General features: G+C 40.8%; 1 protein-coding gene across 2 annotated transcripts in view; it reads right to left on the bottom strand.

Annotated features, from left to right (window-relative positions):
* ror1 (receptor tyrosine kinase-like orphan receptor 1) overlaps positions 1-13,471 on the bottom strand; it is a 123,632-nt gene extending 110,161 nt beyond the window's left edge. For both annotated transcript variants that reach the window (XM_018696517.1, XM_018696510.1), the window contains exon 1: positions 13,062-13,471. In XM_018696517.1, the coding sequence (XP_018552033.1) occupies positions 13,062-13,167 (106 nt within the window). In that variant the 5' untranslated portion in view covers positions 13,168-13,471. The remainder of the gene's footprint in view (positions 1-13,061) is intronic.
* Positions 13,472-14,149: the final 678 nt, after the last annotated feature.

Raw genomic sequence — 14,149 nt, forward strand, 5'->3', positions numbered from 1 at the left:
AGGCATATTCTGATACGGGTTGGAAACGAAGAAAAATGCAAACACAGCAGGCTACTTAAAATGTTTGTGTGAGGGTGTGTGTGTATATCTGCATGTTTTGTGGAGGACAATGTGAAACAGGGAGAGGTCTGGGCAACAGAAAGTGTGAGGGAGAAAACAAGGAACTTAGACATCTCTACACCAGGTGAGTTTTCCTGAGGGCAGCTGGGAGTATTTTTCCCCTCATTTAGCAGTTCATGAAAAAAACCACAAGCTGCCAGATGTGACAGAGGGCACGCACCCTGCTCACACACTGTAAACACACACACACACACAAAACAAAAAACTCACACACACAGGGAACTCAATCTAATCCAATGCAAATATGTGTGTGGCACTGATTTACTGTATTCCAGCATAAGTCAGAGGCAGATCTCTATCGGGGAGAATGTCCGTCTCATTAAAATGAATGTCAGATGAAGTAAACGGAGGGTGAAGACATCAAAGAGGTCTGTGGGGAGCTGAATAAATCTGGGTTTAAACTCGCCACAAACCCATTTACATCAGGAATTTGACAATGAACCCTACCAAGAATCCTAAAATCACTTTCCTTGGATTCTGACAAGATTGAAATACACCCATTTGTTAGATTTCTGTAGCTGTGTAGTTCCTATTTAGTATTTTGTTACGTGAGCTATTTTATCTCTTAAAGGATTTTATTGCTAATTGTTATGGGCCAATAAGTCATGTTGCAGCATACAAAGACTGTCAGGAAAGAGCTAAATTAGCTTCAAATGTGTAGCTAAACAAATAACTTCATCATTGTCCTAATAGTTTGAAATAACTACACATGGCCTGAAAGAATGCAATGGCCACACCATGTACCTATGGCTCATGGCTGACCTACATTCCCCTTTGTTATTCCACACATATCGGCACTGCGTAAAACCGCTGGCTGCTAATTGCTTTCACATTACAGAGCAGCCGAGTGATCTTGGTGGCTTTCCAAGACCACCAACACTGGGACATGGGGCGTGCACATTTTGCAAATGCATACCACCAATCGCACTCTGGCTGTATTACTTGTGTAAGCACAGGCCAAGGGCAAACACATACGCTGCTATCTGCTGTGTAACCAGCAGTACCACGTCTCTGCTATTGTCTGGGACCATCTTAACTACTTCTTTGTTTTAGGATTTATTACTGTATGGCCAGGAAAGTCTGTCTTACCTATGTAAAAAAAAAACCATGGTTGTCACATTAGGAGTAAGGAAACCTCACTACACATTTCTGGAGGCACTTTGTGCACACAACCAAATGATGTAACTCATTCAGCAAGCAGCAGAGTGCTTGTGTGACTTCCAAAACACATTTACAAGCTTACAGTACACTCCTTTGCAATGGGTAATTTGTGTAAATTAAACACAGAGGGAAGTGGGCAAGAAAATTGTGATTTCCTTAAATAAGCACACAGGTCTACAGCTAACATGGGGGCACTTTCAAAAAATATCACCTAATGGTAGTGATGGCATTTTTCTCTCATTCTGTGTCTAAGTGCACCCTGTTTATTGCATGTACATAAAACCTGTTCATTTGATAAGGTTTTAAACAAGACCAACTACCAATCTAAAGATAGAAACAAAGACAGGACAAATCATCAAAAGGAAGGCAATATCTGGAGGCGATAAGAGACTGGTTTTGTGTTCTGAACAAGGTGCATGTTTGATTTTATTGCCTTTGCATGACAAGTGAATGGAAAGTGTGAATTGTTTGTATCTGCTATTTTTAGAGACTATAAAAAGCAGACGGTTACTTGGAAATTTGTTAATGTTGGTGAGCAAGAAATGTTTGGGAGGGTCACGTCCGAGTACACACATTCACACAAAGCAAATGTCAAGATAGAAGACAATGTCCACTCCTGCTCAGGGCCATCATGGGTGGAGGTTAAGCTAGCCAGCTGGCTGGAGTTAAATCAAATTTAAATTAAAGAGTAAATGGACTAACAAAGCCTGGGGTGCAAAGCGAGGGCAAAGGGGGACGATGGGTCACTGCTGTAAACTAAAGTAACAATAGCAGTGAGCCTGGACAGAACATGCTCCAGGACATGACTGAAATAACTGGTATACAAACACTTTTCATAACAAACCCTCTGCTTTGGACAAACTTTGAGAGGATGAGAAGATAGAGGACGAGAGCTCAAAGACAGAAAAAGGGGGGAGAAAGCGTAAAAAGAAGCAAAGCTCAAACAAACTCTCGCCCTGCCAAACCCTACCACAAGTCCCTGCCGTGATCTGACAGTAGTCCAAATTGTTGAACAGTACCAGGAGGGGAAACTTCGGACCGACTCCACTATTGTTTGAACTCCCTCTCAAACAGTCATGAATCGCAGCCACAGCGATCTGTCTCGCTCCGAATTATCAGCACCGGCCTATTTCGAATCAGCGCTTCAACAGAGCATGTCAGGAATAATAAGCCACGATGCCCATAGCCGGGATTTTTTTTCCTTAGTTTCACTGCAGCAGGACCCTTCAGGCTACATACATCTACAGGAAAGGGCCCCAGCCTTGTTGCAAAACATGATTACACAATGCATGCAACAGTATAAACAGTTGTACATCTCAATGAAAAGCTCAATAAATATTCTATTTAAGTGCAGTGAAACCGTGGTTAAACGTCTGGAAAGATGCTGAAGCTGTGCCATCTCTCCTTTGCTTCAATTATGGTTGCAATGACATGACAGGTTTTATGTTCCATTAAAGATTACTGCGGGACAGAGAAATGCTGGGAATCTGTTTTCTTCTGTTAGGAAATAATGTTGCCTGTGAGCATTGCTCAACATTTCCAAATTTAATCCTGAAAATGTTGCTATTTGCAAGCACAAGTGTTGATGTGAGTTTAACTTATATTTTAACAGTGTACTGACTCCGAGGCTCTTAAACCCACATACGATGGCTGGATGAAACCGTAAGAGAGATGGAGGGGCTAAGAGGTAATGAGCTCTTGTGGGCGAAGCTTAGCACTGCTAAAGCAGCCACGCAGAGGTTAAACAAACAGGCAGTGGGATCACGCGGGTCTAAGCCTCTTATTCTGGCCCCTCTGAGGAGAAGATCATTGACTTCTGATAGAGGGATGAAGGTCAGGAGCTGTCAAAGATAAAGGGGCCACCAGTCCTCGACTAGTGAGAGCCCCCTTTCTTCACTCTCACTCTGTGGCTGTTTATTTCTGTCTACATCTCTATCATGTGTTTTTTTAATGAGTCAGATGTTTCAGCTTTTTGATTGATACGACTAGCTCATTTAAGCCTGCTGTCAGTCAAGCGCCATTATGAAAATATTTTCTCGTCTCAATATCGTTCCTAAACCTCTCAGCTTTCTCAGTGCTGAGCCAGGCCCATCCCAATCCTCACTCACATCCTCACACTATCAATCTTTTCATCCCTTTCTTTAACAAAAAATAGTATTGGACTTCTTTTACTCTGTGAAACCTCTTCCTCTTTCCCTCCCCAGGTCCCCCTCTCCTGCTGGGAGTCGCAGGGCAATGCAGTTTCATTTCCTGCCCTGCTGAAATCAATGCTCTCTGAGAGAAGGAGTGTGTCAGGGAAAGACAGAGACAGACATACAGAGAGACAGGAAAACAAGAGTGAGGTGTGAGGAGACTGCTGGCATGCAGAACACAACCACACCAGTGAGTAAACCTAAACTTGGGTTGTTCCAAGTTAGTGTCAGCCTTGATAAACATCTACCTGGAAATTAAATGGCTGTTTAAAGTGGAAATATGAAGAAAAAAACAGGGGGGCTGCTTAAACAGGTGAAATCAATTTTCCCCTCAACACTCCCCATTGCTTTTTTTTTTTAAAAATACGCCTCAGACAGAGAGATTTTGCAGAGGGCAAGAGCAGTGCTCGGCATCCCACAGGATAAATGTATGAATTCCTGGTTGAGAGCATCCAAGTTGATGAGATTCCTTCCTGCCCGCCCTGGGTTAAACACAAAGTTCCCAATACATGAGCTAAACTCTCTGACTGAATGAGAAGGAGACAGTGGGGTAGAGAAGATAGCACAACCTCTGTCACAGTAACACAAAAACAGATTCCTGCGCTATGAATATTCCATACCATTCCTGCAGATTTCACCACAAAACCCCACAGCCGGTCAGACATCAAATATAGGACTCCCTCAGTGATTCTACAAGCCTCTGGTTAAAGCATCTGGACAAATCAGTGGTGCAAAGCAACTGACTGTGTCCTTCCATCCTGCTATTCTTTTCACTCACTTGTTTCCGTTTAAAACAGACCCACAATCTGGATAGTCGGGCTACAAAGAAGTCAATAACTTTGCCTTGAAAGAAGCTGCCGTATGGCAACGCCATCAAGCCAAAATGGATTTAAGAGGCTACTTAAGACTGTGTGGGTATAGTAACAGCTTTTCCGCAAGACTGTGAAGAAAGCTTTGAGGGTTTGCCAAAACTCTTAGAGTTGAGGATGCCATAATCTGCACACTCTTATACTTCCAGCTATAGTTTCTGGAACAAAGCTGCAAAAGTTCATCTAGAATTTAAAAAAATACAAATGGAAGAAGCATGTTGTGCCAACTTTGACCAAAGCACTAACCTGATCATTGGAGATTTTTCCTTATGTCCTATCACCAACTCTGATTCATGAGACAATACCCGACCACTTCTAATGCCACATGGCCAATGATTTCCCGGTTGGTGCTGAATTAGACAGATGGCTGGCCAGCAGTGGTTTTCAAGATGGGCATTTAACTAACGGTACTTCAGAATTACAGCCAGCGAGACCTTTAGCTCCAGATTCCTCGGTCAGTGTGGTCAACACAGGATTAGAATGGATAGAAAGGGAATTTCCATTTAAGTAAAATGTCTTATGGTCTTTGTTGCTGTTTTCTATTCATGCAAAGTCACTGTTTTATTTAAGGTTTCTGTTTCCTGTCATATTGTTTGTCTCTGAACATTATCATCACAATTGGCTGGCACGGTGGACGTTCAAATAGACCTTGTTTTCCTGGCAAATTGCACCAACACAGCTCCTATGTTGGCCATCTGTGGGATAAAAGGCAGCGCTGTTTAATGTGAAAGTTTGAGATCCCCTGGACAACAGGACTGAGCCACCAGTTCAAGCAGCCTCTCTAGAGTCTTTTGTGTGTGAATCAAGTGGCTGGTTAAAGGCTAGCTACTGGTTAATGGGGTGGGTTGCTTAGAGAACAATGCAACAAAGCCTTTGGTTAAACAAACATGTTAAGTCCATGTACACTCTCACACCAATAAATTTAAAAACAGTTAAAGACCATGTCTATACAAAAAAAGGGCACAATTTTCCCTCCATTTCTGGCAACTTTCCTTCAGTATACTTAATCTATCTATATCCATGTTTATCTCTAAATGCAAAACATAGTCATTTGATGGTTATATCTTTTCATTCTAGTACCACCCAATGCAAACATTACAATGATAAATTTCAGTTTAAAGTTCTGATACCCTGGGACTTTTTCTTTGGATTTAGAAGTAATTCAAAAAAACATATGGAGAAATTAAAGAGAAAATGGGAAGTAAAAGAAGACAGAGGAGAAAGAGAAAGTCAAGGGCAAACGAAGACCATTACTATAAATCCTATTTAACAGTAAAACAGCACTTAACACACATAACACACAAGTCTGCCAAACTTTTTCAATGGAGTAAGAAAACACATTGCACAACATGCAATCAGTGCCCACAGCAAACCAGTTCCTCTGATGGAGGACAAAAATAAATGCGCAGGCAACAATAAATTCAAGATCTGTTGCAGCACTGAGAGCAGACATTCAAGAGCTGGATCACTTAGGAATCAAACAACCTTTTTGTTTTATTCATAAATGAATTATCTATATAGAGTTTATTGAAAAAATATTTTTGCTGAGGTGATTATCAAATCTGCCTTCAGTCAAAATAGTTCAGTCTGTAGGTTCAAAAATAGCTCGTGAAACATCTCGACTTCAAGTCCCCCCACTGAAAACAACGAAACGGAAAAAGGCTTAGACATTCCCAATCTTGTTGTTATTACTTCAGCTGATCCACAAATCTGTTTGGTGGCCAAAGCAGACTTGTTAAACTGGCAGCTTAAAAATAAAACCCATTTAGAGGAACTAATCTTCAAAAGACAGAATTCCTCAACTTCAGGCTACAACAGGATCATAATTTCTATAACTACTGATTGTAATTGCAAAGCAATAAAAGACCAAAAACAGCCAAACACACTTCCCTCTGTACGTTACACAAGCGTAAAAACTTGACTGAATGAATGACATACACGCACTTAATGGAAAGTACTGAGTCAATTCGCAGTGAACACAAATCATTAGATACCCCGTAAAATTAAATTTCCTGCAGTTCGCACATCTCTGGTTAATAATTCCACAAGAAGAGTGAAGTTTGTACTCTCCGCACTTTCCACATCACACAGTACAACAGGGGAAATGTGCTATTTACATCATTTGTGTGTGTTGAAAGCATGAAAACAGAAAGACAGAGAAAAAGAAAAATAAAGATCTGAATGATGAAGTTGCCAAGAATCATTTTGGACACACACAACTGTGAAAAAAATACATGTGGTGATGTTCTATTAATAACAACAGAGTGATAAGTTTATATAAATGTCTCAGTGGAGCTGATGGTCCAATGGTTTCACAGCGTAACCACAGTATCGTGTGGGTGAAAAGCAGACGTGGAGCCGCAAAGACGTATCAGAGCTGATACTGAGAAAGCCAAACTTTGATTAAACTTCCCCTAACATACATCTCATAATCATCACGAGTGTAATGAATGAACTAAAAGTATGAAGTAAGTGTTTCTACATGCACAAAAAATGCATCTTGCTCAAACTGAAGATGCTAAATACAAAAAATCAAAGACCAGTGTAAGTCATTATGATTGTGTCTCTTAAGAGGGCAGGAGCTGGTGTGGAGCCACCCCGCTCTCAGTTATTGTTGAGTAAACACACACAGTGTAGCCAAGAGCAGCATGTCAGTCAGCCAGGCAAGAAGGGCAAAGTGGAGGAGCCACTCAACGGCCAAAAAGAACTGTAGAGACAGAGAGCGAAAGGCACAATGTGTGTGTGAGTGTGAGTGTGTGAGAGAGAGAGAGAGAGCATGGCCAAGAAAGTGAGAAAGAGAGCAAAAAAAAGAAGAAGAAAACAGAGAGTGCCAGCATTCGTCTTGTGCCAGCCAGATAAGAGGAGTGCCAAGGAGTTTTGATGTCATGCTGATGGCGGTGGGGTGACGGAGGGGTTGACTTTTTTTTCCGATCTCTAGCAAGAAGAAAGTAGGTCTGTGCATACTACTGAAAACATCCTCTAGGGGACGAATATGCACAACTTTTCTTAAAAGTGCAGATAATTTGTATCCACAAACAACATGAACTTTACAAATGCTTTTGACCTTTCATTAACTTTTGACTTTTCAAAGTTGAGTGACACTTTTAACAATAATACACATGAATTACACTTTACCTCCTCAGACTCAGAAGTTCAACTAACTACTAAAGGAATGCTGTGAAAACGATGAACATGCTGCAAACATAAAAAATTCGAAACACTGATTTCATACAAGCAGAATTTTAACAGTGGTACATCTTTGAACAACAAAGCTGATAAAGTGATAAAAAATTCCTACACTGACTGATACACTACACATATTTTTTGGAAAATAAATACTAATATTTTTGGCAGAAAGGCCCATAAAGTTTGAGGTATTTAATACCTCGGAGGGAGTGTGGTGTTGTACAAAGACCTAATTGTGGGTGGACGGAGATCTGCACGTCTGCTTGCAGTGGGGGTTTCTGAAGTCCTTAATGCTATGCAAACAGGGCTTAAAAAGATTTACTCTGACACATATGCAGGAATTGAAAAAGTCATGTTTCATCCTACCCTCTATTAAATGAAATGTAGCATGATCTCCACATATTAAGTCGAAGCAAAGCTAGCCGCGGAGGACGCTAGCAAAGCAGTAATTTGATAAAACTGTAATGAAGAGCGGTCTCAATGAAATTTAGAGCTCTTTAAGCCAGTGCTATTCCCTGCAGTCCTCAACATTAAACTGTGCCAAGTCCATATGGGAAATTGATATGCAGTATGTGTGGCTTATTCCATTAGACTCATTAAAGTGTCACTTTGTCATCAGCACACTCTTGCACTTACAGCTTGCCTTACAACTGCAGCAAAGGACTCATTGTATTTTGTGTATAAAGTACAGCAGAGAACATTTTTTATGTGGCAGGCGTAATTTGTCTTCCAGACAGCAGTCGAAAGACATCGACACAGAAACTATTGAAGAGAGGGTATAGAAAGCTGTTTAATTTGTAGATGGACATATACAGTACAGGTCAATCAATGGAAAAGGGCAAGTGTAATTTTAGTCTATTAACGTACCATACACTTGTTAACAAAATATGTATGCTACCTTGCCGCAGCTTATTTCCTCACACAGTCCAGACTCTCTCCGTTAATCACTGAAGTGCCACATTGTCACCTACACACAGTCTTCCCTACCACATCCCTAAAACCTGCATCACTGTCTTTTGTTCCTTCCTATAATCCAGGGCCACATTTCCCTGAACCCTATAGAGGGTTTTCTCTCTCACACAGACTGGCCTCCTGTCCAGACAGTAAATTGCAGGAAAAGGTTTTCACGCTTGGCTACAGTTTGTAGTGGCAGAAACTTTATCAAACGTCTCCAACGAGGATCTGAGTGAACTGTGTTTAGCTTTTGATTAAACGCCGCCTCTCTGTGGAACTCTGACCACTAGAAAACAAGCGTGCTCCTGAGAGTCTGATTTGTGGAAATAAGAGCATTTTTCTGCCAATATTACGCAAATGCAGGAAATTTACACTTCTTACCATTCACAGAAAAGCTTTTTGCCTGACTTGGCAGAGTAGATCTACAAAGAAGGAAAACCTAAATCAGGCTCCTTCCAAAATTCCTCTGTTGACCAAGCATTGACAACATATTATCAGGACATTCCAGCCAGCAACTCAATGGAAAACAACTGTACCATTCACTGGCATCTCACATCATAAGGAAACTTCATATTCTGTGAATTCTGCAGTCATCAATGAAGTAGCCCCGGTTGTGAAACAGCAACCACAAGAGAACAAAAAAATTCTACAGAAGTCAAGAAGGAAAAGACAGTTATTTGATATTTTGATACTTTTAGTTATATTGTAAAGCAAATTGCCTGCTGGCTCTACATCAGTTAAACAATTAGCACACAATATTTGCCAAACAGTTTGCCCTATGGCAACGCTGAGGTACACTGAGCCTTGGCAAACACATGTGCTTAATAACGAGTGGGAAGTAGGTAATTGCCAGAGCACAACATGGTTTACACACCAATGTTTTAAATCAGTGACATAAAACAGAGTCGAGGCACATGATTTATGGCTATGTGCTGATTAAATTAATGTCTATGACTTTCTTCCCATTTCACATGCTCAAAATGGAGTCGAACTGTCTCAAAAAAAAAAAAAAAAAAAAAAAAAAAAAATCAACCCCCTCCTCCTACAAAAAGACCATACATCTGTTTCACACATACAGTTCCTGCCACATTCTTCTGTGTCTGCCAAAAGCTTTTAGGGATGCACACCACTTGACGCCTGAGTTGGTGTAGTGTGGACCGTGCAGAGTGGGAGTTGAGTTTTAAACACAGCAGACTCATCTATCTGAAAGAGATGTACCACTCAGACCATGATGAGGCCCAACATTTCCCAGACCATCTGGATAAAATATCAATAAACTGAATATAGTCATACATAAAGGAGAAATTACAGCAATATTGCAATGATGAAATGTACTGAGCAAACAAAATCACTACAGGGAGTGGCTGATATGTATAAACTTAACAAGGATGCATACAGAAAGGGTGTTATGCTACCATAAACTTTGACATCTCCTTCACCTCCTTGTAAATTGCTCCCTTAATATGAGTCTAAGAAAATGCCAGAAGACATGTAACAGTACAGATAGACATCTCAGTAGCAGGGAGAGAAGGACAAGCTCCTACACACTCAGCCTGTAGGTCGGAGGAATTTTTTTCCAGGGGTGAAGTGCCTTTAGTGTCAACACTGTGTCCTGCTGAAAACTGTACTGAGGCAGTTCCACCCCAGCATGATTTATAGCCTTCCTGAGTGTTATTAAAAGGCTAAATGCAACTCTAAACAGATTTCACATAGTCACTGCCCTGCAGAGGACCTTTTATGTTCAGGGGTGAATGTCCCACATTCAGAAACATTTATGCAGTTTATATAGTTGGAAAACATTGCTGTCAAATTATTTTTATGGACATGTCACAGACTATTACTTGGGAGCTCAAGAGCAGAGGTTGATAGATGGAATGACAATAACTGTTTTGAAAATATGCTGCACATATAGTACATTATGTTTAAATAAAAAGTGTCCCCACTTTCAGCAAAAATCTGATTTCCATGTGGCAAAACCTTAACTGATTACGAATAAATCAAACTGACATAGTTAGATTCCTGGAGGGAAATAATACTATGCCATGCCATTTTTTAAAATCGTGCATAAATGCCTGGAAAAGACCTCTGGAAAAGGACAGTTGTGATTTATGAGAACAAAATCACATGATCTGTTTTACACGATTCCATCCCTGTTCAGCTCAGCACCTAGAAGGCTGATAGTGATGTCTGAACTGTTTTTGGCAGGGGAACACAAGTACAAACCCATTTTTTTTTTTTTTTGCCAAAGCCTGGTCATTTACTTTATTCATAAGTTTGTATAAATATGTATCAGGCTTAAAAAGTTTTAAGCAGCATAGGTGATTTGGACTGCATTTAGTGAGACGATCAAACAGTTGCAGGGGTTAAGTAGCTATGGGTACATTCAGTTCCTTAAAAGACATAAACAATGCAAGCATATATGCTTTTATTGTAGGTCTACACCTCAAATCTGCCACGTTAACAAAATTCCCTCGCTGTGGCCAGGGGAAGCCCTGAGTGTTCCTAGAAATGCTGGCATTTGAACCACAGCGACAGTCCAGTGACCTCTGACCTCTAACTGATAGCTCACAAACTGACCAGTAAACCAGACAGCAGTATATAAAGACAGACAGCCGCGCCTTTCAGTTTCTTCCCTGTCACGTTTGCTCAGTTGCCTCCACTATACAGCCATATTATACCCACTGGCCACTGATCACAGGGTGTTGCACTCTTCTCCTCACATTTGATTACAGTTGAACCACACTGTTGTTCCTCTGTGACCATTTCCACTACAGCGAGCCAGAAGAGAGACAAGACTCCCAGTGTTATCTTCTACAAACTGGTCTTGGAGCTGCATCATTTGCAGTGAATCGGAGGTCAAGTTTGTGGATGCAATTAAAGAACAAAGCATCTTAATGTGTGTCATCTTCTTGTTCATAACTGTTACGACTACAGTGAAGCTACAATTATTTGCAGAGAAAAAGTCAATATCGAAATCATCGTAAGAAACCTCTGCAAATTATCTCTGAGAGACAGAGACCAAGGGTTTTCAGTAATTTTATCGTTTCAGCAGGGGAAGGGAGTGCAAAGCAAATCAGTTTTGCTTCATAAACAGTATTAGCATATTAAATGTAATTTTCAGGGTAGATTTTGCCTATAAGCCATGCTTAACATGGAAAAGGATGCAGTCATTTCCATATGTCTATTTCCAGATATGAACTACTGTAACTGCAGAGGCTGTGGGCTTTGCTCTCCTCCGCTCCATATTCGATCATGAAACTCCATTTGAAGAGGTTATAGCCGACTCATCCAGTTAAGTAATGTGGATTAACATTCCTCCCTGCTCCAGAGCAAGAAATAGAGGCCAAAAGAGAGTAAGAGGAAAGAGATGACAAAGAAAGGGCCATAGCAAATTGTACTTCACATTCAGTGCAGCATATAGTGTACACCTCCATTGTAAATAACAGCCGAAAGCATGTGGGGAGGACAGAGATAATCCAAACAAACCCCCAAAAAACCTTCCGCAGATAATTCATCACTACCCATCTGGGACGGGAGGATTGTTTTTTACTTACTATACACTCAAAAGCCAGAGGACCAAAAATGAAAACTTCTAACGAGCGACTTCATAAACAATTCAAATTGAATTCAAACTGAATTCAATCATACTTATATTAGTCAACCAACAGCCAGTTACATATAACATAGGGCCACTCTTTCCTTAAGATGTGAATACCACACACTCAGATATGTAAGAGGCCAACGAAATATAGTTAATAAGACTGTTGAATGAGCAAAAAAAAAAGAAGAGAGAGAGAGAGAGAGACTAAAACTCTGCATGGTGCACAGACAAATAAAGTGAGGATGTACAGAATTTTCAAAAAGGCAATTAAGACACACTGTAGTATTATTTCTTAGAGGCCACAGTCCAGTATTTCTTCTTTAATCCTCATCTTATTGCCTAAAGAACAGGCACTGCCCTATTCACATCAACCAAACCTAAATGTTAAATGCAACAGCTGCTTACCTTTTCAAGACAACGGTATGTATCCCTTATCTTTAAATTGACCTATAACATTGGAGGTTGTGGATAGGAGCACAATAGCCATCCAGCTGACTAGTTAAGAGCCCCCCTATTGTCTGTCAATGGAGTCAAGTATTTTCCCGTGCAGAGGTTTCACAATGACAATAGGACGATAATCTAAAAACCAAAGATCATTTACATGAGAGAGGAGTCTGAATGATGGCAAACAGTTCTGCTTTATGTCGATGGGACAACAGTTTGAGGACATATATGAGATGCTTTCAGGAACGAAAAACAAATAAGAGTGGTCTTAAAAATATACAACCCTGTAAGAACATGTTGATTGATGACTTAAAATGTCTTTAAGGTGGGATAAAGTCACTATAAAGCCACTGCTGAGCACTTCAGGTACATGCTAGACGTCTACACGGTGACTTTTTGACAAGGCTGACAGATTACATCGTTGAATTCACGCGTGCTGAGATGAACCGCAAAGTGGGTGAAACCAGCAGAGAAGCACGGGGAAAGACGGGAATGGTTTCCGAGGTAGGAAAAAAAAAAACTTTTGAGACTCACCAGACGCGCTCAGGTCCAGGACACTTTGTAGGAGCAGGGCGATCCAGAGAGCGCAGGCTGGACATCTCCAGAGACGCTGGCACGCCGCTGCCCGAGTTGGATACATTCCTCCGGCTCTGTGTTAAAACCTTCGCCCGTTTTTCACATCCACTGCACTCACAATTTAATTTCGAGCACCTCCAAAAAAAATCCTGCGACTCAGATCACAGTGACTTGATAACTTGTGCGCTGTTTCCGCCGCTCTCTCAAAGCGCACAAAATCTCTCTTCGTGAAAAAAAAATGTGAGAGTCTAGAAGAAAGTTGTCTCCGTCTGTCCTGGTTTCTGTCTCTTCCCTCCTCTCTGGAAACCCAGCTCACTTTCCCCCTCTGTCTCTCGCTCCAACTGAGCGCAATCCTTCCTACAAATTCACTAAGGAGACTTGTGCCCACAGGAGCCACATGGCTCTGATTAACCATGTGTCGCCACCACGTGTTCATTACAGGAACTGTTCGGGGGGGGGGGGGCATTCCTTAAGAAATGCATGAACTGAAAATGTCCAGGACCCACAAATCTCTCAAGAGCCTTCTGGGAGCAACAGGAAAGATTTTTTCAAAAGCTCCAGAACAGCTAGTAAATAGATCTTAGTGTTACATTATTTTGACATCTACTGCACTATTTCTTCAGAGCCAACATAGAGAAGAGAGAACAGAAGAGGCTTTATTGTTATTGTACAGTAGGGTACAACGAAATAGTGGGTGCTCCACGCAGCAAACAGTGCACAGTAGAAAATATATGCAAATTATGAAAATTTTAAAAAATCTGTTAACTTAAACTTGTTAACTACAAATTGCAGAGCAATGGCATTAAGACAAAAAAAAAGAAAAAAATAACAAACCTTTAGCTCAATAATGTTTTGTTATATAGCTCCCATTCCACTCAAAAACTTTACTGGTTCGAATTCTGAAATTTGTAATGTGGGATTTGGGGATGCTGAACAAAAATCAGGGAGTGTATACTTAAATAATTAAGCTATAAAAACGTGACTATAGGAACCTAAAGAAAGCTCCTCAGGCCCCTGCAGAGTGAGCAGTCACTGTTCATTTATGC

The sequence above is a fragment of the Lates calcarifer genome, linkage group LG17 (genome assembly GCF_001640805.2).
Source record: "Lates calcarifer isolate ASB-BC8 linkage group LG17, TLL_Latcal_v3, whole genome shotgun sequence".
Classification (NCBI taxonomy): Eukaryota; Metazoa; Chordata; class Actinopteri; family Centropomidae; genus Lates; species Lates calcarifer.